This window comes from Pituophis catenifer, unplaced genomic scaffold (assembly GCF_029215685.1).
Source record: "Pituophis catenifer annectens isolate HBS135680 unplaced genomic scaffold, rPitCat1.0.hap2 SCAF_6, whole genome shotgun sequence".
Lineage (NCBI taxonomy): Eukaryota > Metazoa > Chordata > Lepidosauria > Squamata > Colubridae > Pituophis > Pituophis catenifer.
Window position 1 is genome coordinate 9,858,062 of NW_027256886.1, and position 20,657 is coordinate 9,878,718.

General features: G+C 44.0%; 1 protein-coding gene across 2 annotated transcripts in view; it reads right to left on the reverse strand.

The window, feature by feature from the left end:
• Nucleotides 1-6,838: 6,838 nt before the first annotated feature.
• Nucleotides 6,839-20,657, reverse strand: part of KCNMB2 (potassium calcium-activated channel subfamily M regulatory beta subunit 2) — a 48,354-nt gene continuing 34,535 nt past the window's right edge. For both annotated transcript variants that reach the window (XM_070945806.1, XM_070945807.1), the window contains exons 3-4: nucleotides 20,151-20,346; nucleotides 6,839-7,123 (exon numbers count right to left, since the gene is read on the reverse strand). In XM_070945806.1, the coding sequence (XP_070801907.1) occupies nucleotides 6,839-7,123; nucleotides 20,151-20,346 (481 nt within the window). The remainder of the gene's footprint in view (nucleotides 7,124-20,150; nucleotides 20,347-20,657) is intronic.

Consider the following 20,657-nt stretch of genomic DNA (forward strand, 5'->3'; position numbering starts at 1 on the left):
CCTGATCTAGTCGTCGTGTGGATATTTGCAGCCCAGCTATAATAATCCACATTTCTAATACCTCCGATTCAATTTTTAGCAACCATCATCAAGAGTAAGAGCTTTTGATAGCCCATAGTCCTCCATGAAATTGCTGCCCAGGACTATCTCCAAGGACAACAAGTTCCATAGTTATATGGAAGCGTCGTATAAGGACTGGAAAAAGCAATCTCTTTAATTTGTCTCCTCTGTATATGTATCCACAAGAGTTTCTTCATCTGAGTCCTGTTTGTGCATTTGTTAGCAAAAATGTTTAATAGGTGACTTTGCTGAATCTTCTGGTCATTTCCTGCTGAAGCCATCTGTTGTTACAAGCATCCATTTATTGAATACGACTGCCTGGAGAAGCAATGTCTTTATGTGTATGGCTTTCACACAACTTTGCATCTCTCTCTAATTGCTGCATCCAGGTGTGATAATGACGGAGATATGGCCTTGGGACCAACTTGGGCTATGAGTGAAAATAAGAGGGTTGTATTTACCTCCAAAGTTCTGTAGAATTCATTGCCATGCTATGTTCAATAATCAATAGTTTAAACGACCCAAGTTTTGCTTTTCAAGGGTGAGTCTCTCACCTTTATTATATATTAATAACAAGCACGAGAACACTATGCCCAGAGCCATCATATTTCTCCTTAAAAGATCACACTAGAATAGAATAACAGAGTTGGAAGGGACCTTGGAGGTCTTCTAGTCCAACTCCCTGCCCAGGCAGGAAACCCTACCCCACTTCAGACAATGGCTATCCAACATCTTCTTAAAACTTCCAGTGTTGGAGCATTCACAACACTGTGAAGTTGTTGTTGAGGCAAGTTGTTCCACTGATCAATTGTTCTAACTATCAGGAAATTTCTCCTTAGTTCTAGGTTGCTTCTTGTCCTACCCTCAGTTGCTTTGGAGAATAGTTTGACTCCCTCTTCTTTGGGGCAGCCCCTGAGATATTGGAACACTGCTATCATGCCACCCCTAGTCCTTCTTTTCATTAAACTAGACATACCCAGTTCCAGCAATCGTTCTTCATATGTTTTAGCCTCCAGTCCCCTAATCATCTTTGTTGCTCTTCTCTGCACTCATTTTAGAGTCTCCATATCTTTTTCATATCCTGGCGACCAAAACTGGATGCAATATTCCAAATGTGGCCTTACCAAGGCATTGTAAAGTGGTATTAACACTTCACGTGATCTTGATTCTATCCCTCTGTTTATGCAGCCTAGAACTGTGTTGGCTTTTTTGGCAGCTGCTGCACACTGTTAGGGTTGATCGTGAAAGACCATTTCATGCCCAGGTTCTGATCTTTGGGGTGGCTTTTGGAGACAAAATGCTTATCAAAAACATCAATACTCAACCTGATACTTGGAGGGAATTGGAGAAGGGAGATAAGTGATGTCCTTAGGAGTTGTGATGGCACAGTGGTTAGAATGCAATATTGCAGGCTAATTCTGCTGACTGGCAGTAGTTCAATCCTGAATGGCTCAAGGTTGACTCAGCTATCCTTCTTTCCGAGGTCGGTAAAATGAGGAGCCAGATTGTTGGGGGGCAATACACTGACTCTGTAAACCACTTAAAGAGGGCTGTAAAGCACGGTTAAGCGATATAGAAGTCTAAATGCTAATTGCTATTGCTATGTCACACGCCACACGTCACGCTGCCATTGTGTAAATGATGTGAACTATGAAATTTAATCAAATATTTACATAACTTGCATGAGGATATTACAATGCTGACATTATATGCCCTACAGATATTGCCTCACTCCTGCCCAAGAGGAATCATGCCATCTAGAACAGGGCTGCCAGCCAGTCACATGGTCATGAAAAGAGTAGAAAAGTAATTATGTTTTGTTGCGGTTGTTCTCCCAAAGCAATCCTTTTCCTGCAATTGCACTCCAGGTGTTTCGTCTGCTGTTAAACCACCTAGCTCCACTGAAAATTAAAGGGCTTCCCGGCAGGGGTGGGATTCAGTCAGTTTGGACCAGTTCGGCGAACTGCATGCTAATTTTACATCTGATTCGCTGAACTGGTAGTTGCAAGGACTGGCTGGCCCCCCCACCCCTCTCCTTCCAGGAGTCTCCACATGGCCCATTTTGGATGCCAGGTAAGTGCAGCACCCACGTGGAGGCTCTGGGAGGGCAAAAAATGGGCCTCCCAGAAGTTCCAGAAGTCAGGAAACGGGCCCATTTCCAGCCTCTGGAGGGCCTCCGGAGCCTGGGGGAGGCTGTTTTTGCCCTCCTGGAGGCTCAAGAAAGGCCTCTGGAGCCTGGGAAGGGTGAAACACTCCCCCGCGATGGTGCAGGAGGCTGAGTAGGTTATGCCTATCATGGCCACGCCCTTCCAGCAACCTGGCAGAGAACTTGGCAGCTAAAAAATTTAAATCCCACCCCTGCTTCCCAGGTTCCTTAGGTGGAGAAGTCCTATACAAGTGCAATCTCATTTGCTGGTACTCTTGTATTCCAAGTGGCAAGCAAAGCCTCACTCAAACTGTGCATCATAACCAAAGGAACAAGCCTAAGTTCCTTCTGAAACCCAACTGGTTCATTAGATGCCGGGTGTTCTAGTGAAACAGGTCCTCCCTCCATGTACTCATCAAAGAGTGTTAGATCATGACAAGAGACTGATCTTAACCTTCTGGAACTCCAGATTACATCACTACCACCACCCCAAGACAAAAGATTTAACACGTGACCTCCTCTTCATGTCAGGTCCTTAATGGTCTGAGTCAGTGTGATGGAATGTACACCTGCAAAAGTGAAGGGTGGGGGGGGGGGGAAAGAGATTTTTGACAATCCAGAGCCTTCCCAAAAAGAGGGCCGGATTATGAGAATGCACAGTCCCAAGCTGGTTGAGACAGGGGGAAGGGATTTAGGGTAGTCACACCTTAGAACCTCTCAGGATACATCTAACAGTTTAGAAAGTTATAGCTTTAGTTGGGCAAGAGTCTGTCCATTAGGTAAAGGTAAAGGTTCGCCCGTCCATGCGTGCTCGTCATTTCCAGCTCTAGGGGTAGTGCTCATCTCCATTTCTAAGCCAAAGAGCCAGCACTGTCTGAAGATGTCCCCATAGTCATGTGGCCAGCATGACTAAACCCTGAAGGCACACGGAACACTGTTACCTTCCCACCAAAGGTGGTCCCTATTTTTCTACTTGCATTTTTTTACGTGCTTTCGAATTGCTAGGTTGGCAGAAGCTGGGACAAGTAATGGGAGCTCACTCTGTTACGCGGCACTAGGGATTCGAACCGCTGAACTGCTGACCTTCTGATCGACAAGCTCAGTGTCTTAGCCACTGAACCACTGTGTTCTCTCCATTAGGTGCAAGCAAATAAAGGATTGGACTCAAATGGAGCTCATTGTCTTGTTTCTGGGCTTGGGCCCGACAGATAGATGCATGATGGCTACCAACTGCTGAGCTGGAGCAAGTAACAGGAGCTCACCCTGTCACACGGTGCTTGGGTCTTGAACCCAGGCTATCAACTTTCCAGCTGACAAGCTCAGTGTATATAACCACTGAGCCATTTCACCTCTCTTAGTAAGTACATTCTTAATGGAAAACAAAATTGGAAATGTAGTACTGGCTATCTATTGAGGATCTGAAATCATTTGTCCCTTGTTTAAAAAACTTACACACCAGAGTTTCTAAATATGAATGAGACAGAATTGAAGAATTAGCAGATGCATTCGCACCAGTAGTCTTAGCTATTTTAGGGGTTCACTATATTGTGTGGATAGATTCCATTTGGTTCATGTTCAATGATTTATGTGAAACTAGAATAATGAACAAATTCAGTAACCAGGTTAATATGCTGTGATGGAAGATCAATTTGTGGTGTGTGTGTGTTTGTGCTTTTTTAAAGAAATTGAAAACAAATCTGATCAAATAGGGTATTTTGAGGGAGAAGAAGCCATTACTGAGAGCCAAGCGGATTGAAATCGCAAAGGTTTAATTGCGTACCAAATCACACTGTTTTGAAGTCCTGATTACACACCCAGGAATTTATTTGCCTGAGGAAAAAAATGTTGCATTATGGGTTACAAGTTCAAAGATTAGTTTCACTGCTGCAGACTTCTATAGCTCAGACAACACGTGCACATTTCATGGAATCTTGTAACACCATAAAAGTTGTTGACATTACATAATGGGGAATAAAGAATTACTCAGCTAATGGATGAGCTCGGCAAATCCAATGTGCTTTCTCCTTTTGAAAAAAAAAAAGGAAACAATTATGCTTCCAAAACATTTTTAAATCATTGTTTTGTTTGCTAAAAATCTGTAGAATGCTAGAGAGTGATCAACAAATACCTTATATTTCATCCTTGGGGCTGAATTCAATACCAGAAACTGCTAAGACCATCCTTATAGATATAATTTAAGTAAACTGTGATTCTTGGTAATTAGGCAGAGGAGAGATTGGCAGAAAAATATAATTGTGCTCTTTACAGCCTCAACCTTTTTAACCCTCATGATAATCTACTGGATCCAAAATAAACCTTTTCTCATCTTATCGTTTTCAAATTACAGTGGTACCTCAGTATTCATCCTTAATTGATTCCAGAAGGCACAATGAATACTAGAAAGGATGAGTACCAAACAAACCATGAGCCTTTGTTTCAGCTGGGAAGGAGTTCCGATCGGTCCCTTTTCCTATGTCAACGACCTTCCAGCATGGCCTACTTCCTGTCCGCCTTCTTTGACTGTCCCCTACTTCCTTTTGCATCACACTGAGTACCAAACAAACACTGAGTATCAGTACATTTTTGTGTCAAAATGCGTCGAGTATCAAATTTGATGAGTTTTGAAGCAGTTGAGTACTAAGGTACCACTATACATAGAATAACTTCACTTCCTATCTATCTTCATTCCACTGTACACTTTTGCTCAACCAAGTAATAATGCAATGGTTCTTACTCATATATTACCCACATTTTACTCAGGTCAGGTTTATCCTTGTTTTAATATTTTCTGTGCTCCTGGCAAGCTGTCCAAAGTTTCTCCTTGCTATTCTTAAATAGCAAAGACCTCCTTGCTGTTCTTAAATAGCAATCAACTATGGAGCTCAATATATCTTGAAGTCTTGCCAGAGCAGAAAAGTGGGACATGTATCAATCAAACTAACAAAATACGGACCTTGAAAATAAAATTAAATATGACCACTTGCAATCTCTCATCCTAAGTAGACTGCCTTACAGCTGTTATCTTCTGGAGAATAACCTAGCTTCTCCACAATATAAGGCTGGCCTATTCATGCTTCTAATTTGGTTCCCCTTCAATGTGTATAAAAGTTTGTTTAAAGTATATATTTTTTTCAAAATGCTATTGGGGGAAAAATTATTCTGAAATGACTAAGAAGAAATAATCTTCACCAGGAGTAGCATTACCCTACTGTACACACCTTTTTCATGGCTTCTCAAGACTAAAGGAATTTTTTCCCCAAGCTAAATACAATACCACCTAAGCTTATTTTGAACTGCAGTGCCCGCCCTAATTGCATCTAAGCCATCTCTTCAGATCTTTTCTTTGTGATGGTTATACCCAGATTTGGACACTGTGAAATACAAGAAGAGTACTGCTCACTTTCCAGTTAATAAAAGAAATAATAAAATATAACATAGCCATACTACAATACACCACTAGATAGAATATATTTTTATCTTGTTGTCTAGTATTTTTTTTTTGTTTTGAAATGTCCCATAAAAAACAAACAAATGAAAACTGTTGGAAGTAAAAAATGAAAAAAAAAAACCTGTGTGATTTTCTTTCTTTTAAATTTTTCTTTACAGTGATATGGTAGCAAATGCAAGAAAAATATGCATAATAAACTTGAACGCAAGAGGTTATCTGGTCTCATCTCTGCCAAGAGGGCTCAGGCTGGAATAGAAAATGAAAAAGAGTTGACAAGGTTTTATAGATCTGGGATTCCCCCCCACCCTCTTTTTGGCGATAGCTTTGGTAGATAATAATCCATGAGTAAAAGATACTGCAAATTAATAAACCTTTCAGTGGATATGTAAAATGCCGGAAAGGAAAGCTTAACCCTGAGTATGAAGTCAACATAAATGCTATTGCCTTAATCCAAAAATTTGAATCCTGCCAAAATTCTAAGTTGTGCTTATATCCCAATAAAAACAATTCATTACAAAAATGTCTTATTGATTTCAGTGGAATTTAAACGAGATTATTTATACTCCATTAGATTTGGGCCTGGATGTTCAGCAACGGGTGTCTTTGGCTTTCCCCTGTGTTTGTAAGATTCTGTACCTGCAAAAGATTTCTGGGTCATGTCGTCCATCTTAGTTTCAGTTCTGGTAAACAAATTGAGTCCTTACCTTTCACCATCCCCCCCACACTCGAATTTTTCCCTCCCCTTCTCAATGCCTATGTGGAACTTAAATGGTCCACATGAAGACATGTGACCAGGCTGGAGGACTTTCCAAAACAGATTTGTGCTGAGATGATGATTCAATCATTAACAAGGCTTGGCAAAGGATCACACTGAGCCCTGTTTTGGCTGTAGAAAAAGAAAAAAGAGAAGGAGGTGGAGGAAGAAGAAGAGAAAAAAAATAAGTTGCAGCATAAATCAAGATCATATAGATGGCCAATGCAAACCATAATTCCCTCTCTCATTGTCTGCATAAGAATATCATCACAGTTGCATATAGAACAGCCTTTTTCATTATTGCTCTACTTCATAAAAATATAAGGAACTTAGAACAGAAACGTTACAAACTTAAGGTTCTTTGGTGAAGAATGGAAAAAAACAACAGTATTTCAGCGGTAAGTCAAATCCTAGAAGCTAGGGGTTGCTCCTATCTGTTGATTCGTTGGATCCTTTCACAAAGAAGAGACAAGTATTGGGTCAACTTGACCATGGCAACAATGACAAGTCCACCTATCATCATACATGTTGGCCAAAAGAGTGAGTGGAACAGCACATTGGAACTGTAAAGTTTGGTTAGCAACACATTCTTTTGAATGCCTTCTGGGTCACAGAAACAGGTAAAGTGTTGATACTTCTTGAAGTTTTCCATGACGACATTCACAAGGGACAAAGATTCTTCAAAGTTCTTTCCACACTTGGGTATATAAGAACACTGTAGGGATGGAAAAAGACAAATTAAAAAAAGGGAAAGATAATGCATTCTGAGATGAACAAAAGCTTCGAACGTTTCATTTCAAGCAAGATATTAACTGATACCTCTCATTTTAACTCCTTTTTATGACCCTATAATAACTTAATTTGGGGTAGAGTTGTGGTGACCAGTAAATGAGAATTTACTGGCTGGATGCCCTTCCTGATACCATATGGAGTTCACAGCATATTTTTTTTCATTGCCCCCTGGGAGTGAAATATCTGCCACTACCTAGGATTGAACCCTCAACCCTCAAATGGGAGGTGAGCGGCTTCACCACTAGGCCACCACGCCAATCACATCTGTCATTTTAACTATAGTTAAAACTAAATATCATTTTTAAAAAATTTTCTGAAAATGATACTGTTATGAAGAATTGCTAATCCCTCCTTTCCTAACAACTATCCTCACAATGTGTTGGACTGTACTTTTTATAGTCATTAGACATCATGACTACCCAATGTGGGAACTGCGCACACAACATGTCCCATGTACACATTTCATTTCAGGGAGTGATTTCAATGGTAGACATACCTTTTATCTGGGTTTTCGGAGTCGTCAAGGCAATAGTGCAAAACGTTGGCAATTCTAATGATACATTATACATAGAAACTGAAAGCACATTACGTACATAACACAATTCTTAATTTACTTAGATTGACCAAAAAGGGTATTAGAATTTTGCTGCCCATAAATCTTCTTTCTCCAAGGTACCACTGTAAATATAGTCTGCTCTTAAATGGAGTTTTGGTATCTTTTCTGATCAAAAGTGTTGTAGTTCAAATCTGCTTAGTTTCAATAATCATTCTAGGTCTAAATACAAAACCACTTTTGAGAGAGGCTCATCTAGAATGTTGAGAACATGAGGCTCAAAATGTTTCCTCTAGGGCAATCTGCCTGTCAACAAAATGGCTGCCTTGGTGGAAATGGCCAATCAAAAGACACCCATGAAGATGAACTAGTGAAGCATCTAGTGAGACCTTAATGAAGCCTCAATGCATTGCTACAAATATATTGTGTTTTCCAACATGCTCTTTATTGAAATAGCACGTTGGAAACAATAGTATATTTAAATAGGTGGACCACAGCTAAAGTATGAACTAGCAATGTGCTGCAATTGCGAGTTCAGCCAAAAGTCCTGGGCTGCATCAACAGAAGGATATCATTAAAATCACAAGAAGGGATAATACTGCTGTCAACGGTCCAACTAACGAACCCAACAAACGTAGATGTTTTCAGAAACTTTGAAATCCCAAAAGCAAAACTTTATTGAGTATATCATTTCAGCACTGAAGAATGCAAAACCAGCTCTAACTTTTCCAGCGCAACTCTACATAGTTAAAGAATAGAGTTCTCCCCTCCTCCCACTGGACAAGTCACATTGTCTAATTATGAATCGTTCTTTTCTTTTGAGAACAGTTCATGTCTTGGCCGACACTTGCAACTGTGTCTTTGGTAGGTGCTTGGCTCTCATCGTTGAAGTCTGGAGCCTCTGCATTCCCTCTTCCCCTTCCCTCCCACCAGTTCTTTGGCAAGTTGAAAGATGGTAATATTCACAGGAAGCATAAGCGAATTCAATCTTGACAACTGCTTTATAACACACTAAGTGACATCACACTTGGGAATACTGTGCACAGTTCTGGTCATTACAATTAAAAAAAAAAGATGCTAAGACCCTAGAAAGTGTGTAGAGAAGAGCAACAAAGATGATGAAGAGTCTGGAGGTTAACTCATGTGATGAAAGGTTGAGAGAGCTACTGTAGGCATGTCTAGCTAGCTCAGTGATGGCTAACCTTTTCCGGACTGAGTGTCCAAAGTGCGCACATGCACCCGAACCCCCAAAATGCAACATGCCTCGCATGTGCCCCCATGCATGTACATGCCCCAGCACATGCCCCACCCCTGCATGTGCCTCACCCCCCTGCCACCCCCCACACATGCACGACAGAGACCTGACAACCAGCTGGCTGGTGGGAGGCACATGCACATGCGTGGCAGAGCTGAACTGGGGTGATGGCCAGTGGTAGGATTCAGCCAGTTCTCACCACTTCGGGAGAACCGGTTGTTAACTTTCTGAGCAGTTTGGCAAACTGGTTGTTGGAAGAAATCATTAGGACAGAAAACCAGTTGTTAAATTACTTGAATCCCACCAGTGGTGACGGCTCGCGTGCCAACAGAGAGGGTGCTGCATGCCACCTGTGGTACGCGTGCCATAGGTTCGCCATCACCAAGCTAGCCTATCAAAGAGAAGGATTAGAGATGGGGGGACATGTTAACTGTCTTTCAGTACTTGAGGGGCAGTTAAACAGAGAAGAGGAGATTGAGTTATTCTCCAAAGCACCAGAGGGCAGGCCAAAGAAGTTTGGTAGGTAGGTAGAAGTTTGGTAAAGAGAGATCCAACCTAGAAGTAAGGATAAATTTTCTGACAGTGAGAACAATTTATCAATGGAATAGCTTGCCTCTTGGGGTTGTGAGCGCTCTATCAATGGAAGTTTTCAAGAGTAGATCGGACAACCATTTGACTGGGATGGTGTAACCTGCCTTGAAGAGGGGAGGGGGTTAGACTAGATGACCTCAGAGACATTTCTGCCCTATGATTCTATTTTCTAGGTTCTAAAAATAATCCCCCGTGCAAATCAGGTCAGGCAAGAATTGTGATAACACAAGGAATATGTCTGAGGGACACATCCTACCCCAATCTAGAGCATTCACTATATTAATGCCTTTAGAAAGGATGGAAGGCTGAGTCAACCTTGAGCCTGGCGAGATTCGAACCTGCAGTAATTGCAGGCAGCTGGTCTTAATAACAGGGTGCTCTAGACCACTGTACTACCAAGGCTCCATGAAAGCCTTGGTAGGCTCCATATGAAAAACAGGAAGGGTTATTCATTCATATTCACTCTCATACTTCTTGTTTGAGGAACAAACTGGATTTAGAGACTGTATGTAAACCAAAATGCAATTTTGGTCTCCTCGAATCTTAATCAATCAAGCGCAGTCTCCGGCTAATGAGACACTTTTGGACAGTTAAAAAACAAGTTCAGAGAAGAATCTGGAGAAGCCTATAAAACAACGGAAGAACCAGTATTCCTCCCAGAGCAATAGCAAAGCAGAGATTTATTCCTCTCTGACGCCAAGCATAAACCAACCAAAGTCTGTAAGAGAGATATTTCGGTAGGAATGAATGAATTTCTTGTAAAAACTGACACGGCGGCTAAAGGAAGAAGAGTCCCATTAGATTAGCAGGTCTTAAATGCTCGCTCCTTCATTCATGAAGGTCAAAATGCATTCTTCTGCCAGTGTGACTGCAAGAGGCAAAAATGAGCTGTAGAGTTCAGCACTTAGGCACCTGAAGATGGTGTGATCAATGAGCAGAAAAGACTTCATGTTGACTTTTGTGGATTGCCGCTACTAATATTTGGGGATGTATCACTATTTCTCCAACAATGTCAGCGACATCACTGGCTCCGAGACTGCTTCTTTAAAATTGGGAATAAAGTGACAACCAGGGGGGGCAGGAGTGTCTTTTTTCCTACGTCGAATGTGGAAAGGATGGCATTTGGTTTAATGGAATAGATCAGGGGTCGGCAACCCGCAGCTCTGGAGCCGCATGTGGCTCTTTCATCCCTCTGCTGTGGCTCCCTGTTGCTAGTCGGCTCCACAATTGATTGGGCTTTCGGTTAGGACAGGTAAAGGAAAAAGGATGCTGCACTAGGAGGAGATTCTATGATGGGGGAACCGGACTTCCGGTCGGCTCCAGAAGTGAATGGGGGCTTCCGGTTAGGACCTTTGAGTGTTTAAGGGTCTCCTGCTTGGGTGGGGGGTTGGACTAGATGACCTACGAAGTCCCATCCAACTCTGTTAATCTGTTAATCCCACCATAGCCATGAAAGCCAGCTGGGTGATCTTGGACCAGCCACTCTCTATTAGACACAACAGCAAAAACTCTCAAGGTTATTGTGGTGGGCATATAGGAGGAGGAAGGTGTGTTCTATGTTTGCCGCTTTGAGTTATTTGTAAAAGTAATAAAGGCAGGATGTAAATAAATGAATAAAAATAAATTAGTTCATTTGCAGTGTTGTCAGCGCTGCGGATAGAGAAGATGATGCAAAAGTTGAAGTGGGTGATTATAAGTTTCTCAGTGTGACAGACAACATGGTTAATTCTCCCTGGACTTCCCTCCAGAGGAGAGATGGGTATCTTTTCTTTTTTAAAAAAAAACTTTTTACTTTCTTTACATCCTCTATGACAGGGGTCTGCAACCTTAAACATTCAAAGAGCCATTTGGACCAGTTTCTCACAGAAAAGAAAATACCGGGAGTCACAAAACCCTTCGCGTACCTGACTATTTCTTGAGCGCTCACAAAACTAGCATATGTAGTTGAATTAAATGTTCTGTTTTCTTCCAAAACTTTTCTTTTCTTGGATTTATCCATGGTTGGCCTCCCGGGGTTGAAAAGCTCAATAAATTTCGTGCCAGTGGGTGTTGCACATTGGCGGTTATGACGCATATTTTGAATGACAGGGAGCCACAGCAGAGGGGTAAAAGAGCCACATGCGGCTCCAGAGCCGCAGGTTACTGACCCCTGCTCTATGACATTATGGATCTGAATGAACTGGGCTGGTTGGCCCTGTCAGACGCTGCACAGAATTGTCATTTTATTTTTCATAACTCTTCTCTGAGTGACCATTCTAAATGGATTCCCCTGCATAGAGCAAGTTAATAGAGAACTACAAGAATATGAGCATAGATTTATGATTACAGAGGGATATACTTGCAGGAGCTTGAGTGGCGCAGCAGACTAATGCTACAGTTAAAGGTAGTATTTAGCTTCCAGCTGCCTGCAATTACTGCAATTCACCAGGCTCAAGGTTGACTCAGCCTTCCATCCTTTCTAAAGTAGGTAAAATGAGGACCTGGTTTGTGGGGGCAATAAGTTGACTTTGTATAAAATATACAAAAGTATGAAGGCTATTGCTTAACACATTGTAAGCCGCCCTGAGTCTCCGGAGAAGGGCGGCATATAAATAAATAAATTTAAAAAATCATAATAGAGCATTGTGTGAAATCACTCCCCTCCCCCCAGATTGGCTCAAATGTTTTTTCTCTCAAGACAGAACTGCAGAGGGTATCCCTAATTTAATGGGCATGGTTCGCATGGCCAAGCCAAATTACAAGACTCTGAAGTTCCTGTTACTAGAGGAACCCTCAAACACCAAAACACATGAAGAAATACCTTTTCGTGACTTCTTAAATCAGCTACCTGAGCATCAATTTCACTCTTCCTTAATAGTAACATTGACCATGGAGGCCCTACCTGATTCGCTCCCTTCTTACTAGAAATCTTCAGACTGATGCTATTCTATGGGGTTCACAGGCAGGAATTAACACACAATTCCTTGCACCTTAGATAAAATACATTAACTATAGGAGCAATCCAGATTCTGCTGTTCAGCAGTGTTGCAGGAACATGTAGGAGATGACCAGGATAAGTCCAAAGGAGGGGTCAAACGCATCATCGGTCATGAGTCTCTTTGGGCCCACAAGATTTTTAAGTCCCATCTGGAATTCCATTGATGCTTATATATTGCCAATTTGCTTTGACCGTTAGTAGCTCAGATTCTTGTAGAGAGTGTTAGCAAGCAATAAACCTCTATTCGTTTGAACTGCCTTGACTCCTAATTTCCTGAACTTGACAGAACTGATGTATAGAATCTATCTGAACGATATATTCAGTTCAGCTTCCCTTCAGCTCTGAGAGAGAGATGGAAATTGCATTACTTCATGCCCCCTTGAATGAGGTTCCCTCCCGGGGGATGGTGATGGAAATCATGTAAAATTCAGTACAGGGAGGCATGACTTAATATAACATCGGTACCCCCACTTTGTAAGAGAAGGTAGATTGTGTATTAGAATCTAGCTAATAGAGAGCCAGTCCCATGCATCTTTCAACTCTGAAAATTGGTTATCAGTGCCTGAAGGAGTTTAGGAACATCATTAATCTACTCTGATTGCTGCTAACCATTTCCTCCTCCTCCTCCTCCTCCTCCTCCTCCTCCTCCTCCTCCTCCTCCTCCGGTTGTCTCCTGCTATACAGAGCAATTCCATCTCAAAGCTGATTTGTCTCAGTAATATGAAAGCAACAAATATTTTAATTCCATTCAAAGACTGAAAGGCAAGTATTACCATCAAGGGACACTGCATTAGTAACACCGACTTGCAATTCAGTTTGCACAACAGTATGTCCAAGCAAGAAAGGAAAAAAAAGGGAAAAAGAAAAAAAATCTTAGCAAGGTGAGCATAATCTGTAAAATCACCTTATCCTGAAGGCAAAATGGCTATACCTGTGTTAGATTCAAAGGAAGTGACTACTGGGAGGATTAAATTGTGAATATACATAGCCAAAACTGATTTGAGATTTGGACAGCTAATGTAGCGGAATAGCTAAGGGCCTGGTTAGATAGTATGGGCAACCAGGTGTAGTTTTTCTCTTAAATAGTCCTAATTAGGAAGCTGTCTGTAAAACTGGCAGCATGATGGAGTTTCCTAGCCATCTTTTTTTCTTTTTTTTTTCAGTTGAAATTGCCAACACAGTGAATAGTTTTCCACTTATGACTGACCGTGATATAAATATGCTTTTTAAAAAAAGCATTTGGATGCCATAATTTCTCCTTCTTTGGAGCAGACCATTCATCCAGCAATAACATTTGCTTTTCTTGAACCATAAATTTTCATGCTTGTCTGTAGCAGAGAAATGATGTTTCTCAATAGTGGCCAACAATTTGCCCATAACCTATCCCAGTGATGGCGAACATTTTAGGCATTGAGTGCCCAAACCGGAAGGAGCGTCCATGTGTGTGCCAGAGCACCAGAAACCCAATGACCAGCTGGCTGAGCTGGGGTGATGGCACGCATGCTCACAGAGAGGGCTCTGGCACGCGTGCCATAGGTTTGCCATCAAGGACCTATCATCTTCTGGTTATGTCTTCCTGGCATGTTATACTTTTTAGCAAGAGGCTGTCACTGTTGTGGCCTGTTTACTGCCAGCCCCTCCAGCAGCCGAATCAGAGGAGGAGGAGGCGTGGGAGTCAGGGTCAGCATCAAGGCAATCTGAGAGCTCCAAGGGGGAAGAGGGAATGGAGCTGGCAGAGAGAGAGACAGAGGCGGAGCTTGGGCCGTCCATCAGCCCTCAGATGGAGAGTCAACAGCCCCCAGGTCTGGAGGTGGCTGATGAGGAAGAGGAGAACAGCTGGGTCCAATGCCTGACACGTGGATACGCAGAAGGCAGAGGAGAGAAGAACAGTGGAAATCTGTGTGCCGATCCTTGGGAAGGAAGAGCCACCGCTACTAGCAAAGCCTCACCCTAGCTCTGGGGATAAAAGGCAGGGGGCGGAGATGAATAGATGTGGCAGACAACTATTCATCTTCCTGACGGACGGACTTGTTAGCCTGCGGTGAGAGAGAAGCTTTTTGTCGGGACTGCTGGCACTCCTAATTAAAGGAATCTTTGAGTTCACTTCAGAGGGTTTGTCGGGTTTGGGGAGCTGGGTCAGAACAATCATCCACTGTGCTACTAAAGGTTAGTCTAGCTTTCTCCACACCACCTGCCATTTCTAGAATTTAACCTCATTCTTTCTTTTAGTTCTCATGGAGAATTTGGATCTGTCTTACAACTAGGCAGAAGTATTGGGCTGTGTGGAGGGTCAGCAGCAGAAGCCGGGGACTATGGAGAGAACAGCAGAAATCTTCCCAAATTCTCTTAGTGTCTCCTAAGTGTGCGGGATCAGCATGCTGGCTAGGGGAATTCTGGGACTTGACGTCCACATATCTTAAAGTTGCTGAGGTTTGTTCTGTCCCCGTACCACACACGCACCCCCACAAACGGCCCGGAGTTAATAAGCCACACGACAAAACTCTTTGAAGATAAAGCTGGCAGCAACCCAGTGGCTAGCTGCCAATTCAGACTTTACTCACAGAAAACAAAGATTAGACCGCAAGCATTCCGATAAAACAGGCAGAGTTTCAACAATACAAGGATTAATCCAAATGCAGTCCGATAAAGCAGGCAAAGTCCAGTAATGCAGAGATCATGGATTATTTCCAGTTTTTGCTCGTCACAAACTGAACTGGCCACCACACCCACATTTATACCCTGTGGGGTGTGGTCCAGTGAATCAGTTAATCTCTGGCACGCCTTCCCCTCTTCTGCACACGCTTCTCCCTGCGCCTCTGCTGAGGGTCCAGCCAACACTTATCTTCTTTGTCGCTGTCCACCTATGGCTGTGGGGACGTGCTTGGCTCTGAGCCTATCTTTTGGCCTTCGGTGTCCTCCGGAGGCATTGCCAGAGAGGAGGGTCCTGGAGAGGGAGGCCTTGCCAACTCCTCTCCCTCACTCTCAGAGTCTACATCTGTCAATAGCCCAGGCTCAGGCAACGGAGCCACAACAAGGTTGAGAAACACCATGCTAGGCCTACAATCTCTGCAATTCACCAGCCTAGGCGGGACAAGAATGGTAGAGGTTGTAATACAACTCATCTGAAGAGCACTATTTGGAGAAGACAGCTATGACCCTAACATCACATGGCCAGAGGCACTGAGAACCCTGGTGTGCTTGGACCAAGCTCATTGCATACGAAAGCTGTCAGCATTTCCCAGCTCACAGAGTGATTGCTGAAATAGAACCGGTCTCTTTTTGTGTATGACAACAATGTCTCACAAAGAAACAAAAAGCATCAGACCGATGCACAAATCTGTTATGCTTGACAGCAGCAATTATACATCTGCTGACAATCAGAGGGACTGGGCTTCTGATTTTGCCCTATCTCAAGCAATTAGCTGTCTATGTAGCAAGGACTTTTGTATCATTGTGTGACTGAAAGCAGATAATGAACAGATAGTTTCCGTCAATGCCATCCATGCAAAATCAAAGGACCTCCAGTGCCCCTTTACACATGCACAAAAAGACAAATGGCCATCTGGAGGAAAAACTGCAAACAACAGACTGGAAATGTGACGTGCAGAATAATATGACATAGCTGTCCACGCAGTCCATAAAAGGTGTGAATTTCAGTATTTGTAACTCCCATTATATTTTCAGCATAAAAGGTGTAGCTCATGTTCCCAAGGGTACTTTCTGAGGAAAAAAAAAGTTCCTAGTGTGCATCTAGCACAGGAGTCTGCAACCTTAAACACTCAAAGAGCCATTTGGACCCGTTTCCCACAGAAAAGAAAACACCGGGAGCCACAAAACCTGGGGGAGCATGGCCAACTCGAAGTCATTCACTCCCCCGCAGTCACAATGACTGTGATAGCCACGCCTACCCAGGTTTTGTGCCTCCTGGTGTTTTCTTTTCTGTGGGAAACGGGTATCTGTCTCTCTGTCTCTGCCTCTCTTTCTATCTCTCTGTCTCTCTCTTTCTCTCTCTGCTCTCTGCTCTGTCTCTTTCTCTGCCTTTCAGAGAGATTCTCTCTCTCTCTCTCTGCTCGCTCTGTCTCTCTCTGTCTGCTCTCTGCTCTCTTTCTCTCTCTCTCTTTTTCTCTCTTTCTCTGCCTCGCAGAGATACTCTCTTTCTATCTCTCTGTCTCTCTGTCTGCTCTCTTTCTCTTTCTCCGCCTCTCTTTCTCTCTCTCTGCCTCTCAGAGAGATACTCTCTTTCTCTCTCTGCTCTCTGCGCGCGCTCTCTCTGTGTGTCTCTGTCTCTCTCTGTCTTATCAATCCATCCATCCATCCATCCATGCTCTCCTGCCCAGCTTCATGTTTGTGTGAATCCAACCATTTGGGTTGTGGAGGGGGAGTGGAGGCTGGCAGGCAAAGCCAAGTGTTGGAGATCCACACAAAATAAGGCAACTCCAACCCAGATTCTGTCGGGGAGACACCCCCCTTCCCTCTCCCTCTTTTCCCCCTGGCAGGGGCCCGGGCAGCCCAAGAGCAGCTCTTCGGCCAGCAAGCAAGCAAACAATCGTGGCCCTCCAGCTGGGAGGCAGTGGCGCAGAGCCCGATCTTTGGCCAGTGAGAGCGGAGCAGGCAGGGCGTGCACTTTCCCATCGCCACCGCTGCAATGGTGCTGGCTAACCTCTATACGCAGATATAGAGGTTAGCCTGACAGAGGCACTGCTCAGGGGCTCATGCGGCTGCTGCGGCTTGTGTGGAGCCCCAGCAGGGTCTCCTCACTCAGCCCTGGGAAGGCTCCAGCTGCTGGCACCACTGCGTTCCCTGCCAGCCGACAAGATGGTAGCACAGGACCTCCTGGGCAGAGGGGGCCAGATGGCAGTGGCAAGAAGCGGGCAGAGGCCGGCGGGTGGATGCCCCCTTGTTCCAGGAGGGAGGGATCAGCCATCTGGGTGGAGGTGGGCGCCAGGAGGGATGGAGCCAGGAGGGACACAGGAGCTGAATGTTTGGAGCCATGCTCGGCAGAGTTTACAAGCGGGCTCGGCAGGACTGCTTAGGAGGCTTGTTTGGTTTGCTTCAGTGCGGGGTGGGAACGCAGAAGGCGGAGGAAATCTGTGCCTTTGCTCCTGCTCTGGAATATGAAGTGAGTCTCTATCCCCTGCCATCGCCCTTACCTTCTTAAACCAGGTGAGGAGTGACTAGGAGGGGAGAGTGAGGGGCATGTCCAGCCAGTGGTGGGATCACCCAATAGGGAGCAGAGGGACAAAAGAGCTGCATGCGGCTCTGGAGCCGTGGGTTGCCGACACCTGATCTAGCATCTTTGAATGGACATCAGGTCTGCAGAAGTGTTGCCAGTCCACCTAAAGGCACTTATGAGCTGGACAAAGCATTGATCTGACTTTGTGTAAAGCACTTACCAAATTTATTTGAATCAACTTAGCCTTCCTTTCATGCATCACACTAATGGTTTGCTTAATCATGCCTTGTGGAATAAACCACAGTGGCTCTGCCCATACATCAATCTAGGCTACTTATGGTTTATAAACTATAATGACTTGCTTCACAAAATACAGAAGCTGAAATCTAATGATGTATTTATAATTTAGTGTGATACATGAGCCCCCGTGTGGGTTAGCAAAGGGGAGGGGGGACTTTGCTGCAAGGTTAGATAAGGGATTATAGAAGACAAGTTTTTTTTAATTTTTGGATTTTTTTTTTTAAATGGACAAGCCTATATTATTAGGGTGTTATATTAGGGCTGGCATGTGATCTGGGTTTAAAGAGGAAGAGATGATTTGTCTAGGTACTTCCTTGAATCAAAAGTTGTGTGAGCCCAGGAAAAGATGAGTTAAAGAGTTCAGATGTGCAATATATGTATTCACGCTCTCTATAGAACACCTTTTCCCCTTCTCTTCTTGTTTATTTCTGGAACACCACCTAGTCTAAATCTCTAGGATGAGGCTGACTATACTTCTATATTCTATATCAGGGATGTCAAACTCAAGGCCTGTGGGCAGGAGCCAGCCTGCGAGGTGCTTAAATCTGGCCCGTGGGGCTGGCCTGGAAATAGCAAAGGACCAGCCGGCGGTGCCTCTGGCAGTCAAAATGGGGCATGGGGGGAGCTGCCTGTGTGGCCTGTTTTCAGACTGGATGGCCTCCATCAGCACTTTGCTGGCCAAAACGGGGCATGGGGGGCTGTGTGCAGCCCCCGTGCAGCCCGGTTTGGCTGGCAAAGTACTGTCAGAGGCCGTCCATGTGGCCATCCCATCTCCCCCGTAGCTGTCCCATCTCCCCTCTGGCCGGCCCGCGGTGGAGAACTACAATGCTGAAATTGATGAAATCCAGTTTGACACCCCTGTTCTATATGTATATCCTATATATATTGTGAGGGTTCCAAGGAACACCCCCAACGAAATAAAAACCCCAAGGCCTGAGGTTCCTCAAAGTTCCAATTTATTAGAGATGTCATGGTGGCACATCTGGGAAAACCTGAATCTGAAACCTTCCAGGTTTTCTCCACCCAGCTAACAGTTCACAGCCCTGCCCCACAGCCACAAGGTCATCACATAGTCCAGTGATGGCTAACCTTTTTGCCGTTGTGTGCCAAAAGTGGGGGGAGTGCGGGGAGGTGGGTGTTTACACGCACGTGTGTCCACATCCATAATTCTATACGCCCCGTCCCCCCCATGTTCCCCCTGCTTTTGGCACTTAATGGCACGTGGGCCCAGTAGGCCCATTTTTTGCTCTCCCCAGGCTCCAGAGACTTTCTAGGAGCCTGGGAAGGGCAAACATGGCCTTCCACACCCTCCCCAGAGGCCCTCCGGAGACCGGAAACAGCGTGTTTCTTGACTTCTGGTGGGCCCAGAAGGCCCAAAAATCAACTGGCTGATGCATGCATGTATGCCGGAGCTGAGCTCACGTGCCCACCAATATAGCTCCACGTGCCACCTGTGGCACCCATGCCGTAGGTTCGCCATCACGGACATAGTCCAATCAACTCTTCACATTCAACTGGATACAATCTCCAGGCAGGTCTCCAGCAGATGCAGGCAAATTTGTCCCTCAATACTGAATGTTGTTATGACTAACTTTCTACCGCTCCAACAAAACCCTTCTCCCAAGTTCCCAGGCTAAAATATGTGGCAGTTAGGAACTGTCTTCCAAAACTGACATATATATTTCTTGCAGACATTTCATTACCTGACTAGGTAACATCATCATGATGAAATGTCTGCAAGAAAACAACCAAGCTCAGAGAACACCAAGGATTCCACAAATATAGATATTTAATGCTACCCTTTGGGGAACCACTAAATCACAGCAAAGAAATACATAAACACTACTGTCATTCAATGGTTGATTGGAGTTTTGCAGCTCAGATATTGTATGCCTTCTCTATTTTTCATGGTGTATAAAGCCAGGAGGACTAGACATTTCAATCAGAAATAAAATAAACACAGCTAGGGATTAAATTGCACACAGGACAATCAGATTCCATGAATCTGGACAGCAATGACTCAAAAAATGGAACACCCCGAATCTCATCCCTCCCATACCACAAAGAGTGCATTTCTTTTGACAACGGATGATATTCTTACCTCAGAATTAATCTTGATGGTTTCTTCTGTGTGGTAAAGTAGGTACTTTTGCCCTGAAGAGGAAACATTGACATAGACCTGTAAGCAGGGGTACTGAGAGTTTTTGGAGCACTCCGGACCACAGCTGAACGAGCAGTTAAAGGTTTCCGTGATAGAGATGTTGAGGAGTGTGCACTGGGTCTCTTCTGTCCAAACACTGGCAAAGAAAGAGGGATGGACAACAGTGATACAGCTGGGTCATTTTTGACCCTGGATGCACAGTAATAATTTGACAGTCTTGCTTTTTTTTAGATGCCCAGGCATATTCCTTGAACCTCAAAATGTTCTTCTCTTCAATCATTTTAAGTGTCACAAATATGGAAACATGACAAGTTACGGAGAGAAAACAAATGCTTGGCCAAATCAAGTAAAAGGACAAATATGCCCAGCGGGGTTGCAGTTTTCAACCATGAAGTCATCTGAATCTTATCACCCACACCACGACCACAATAGCATGGGATTTTCTGC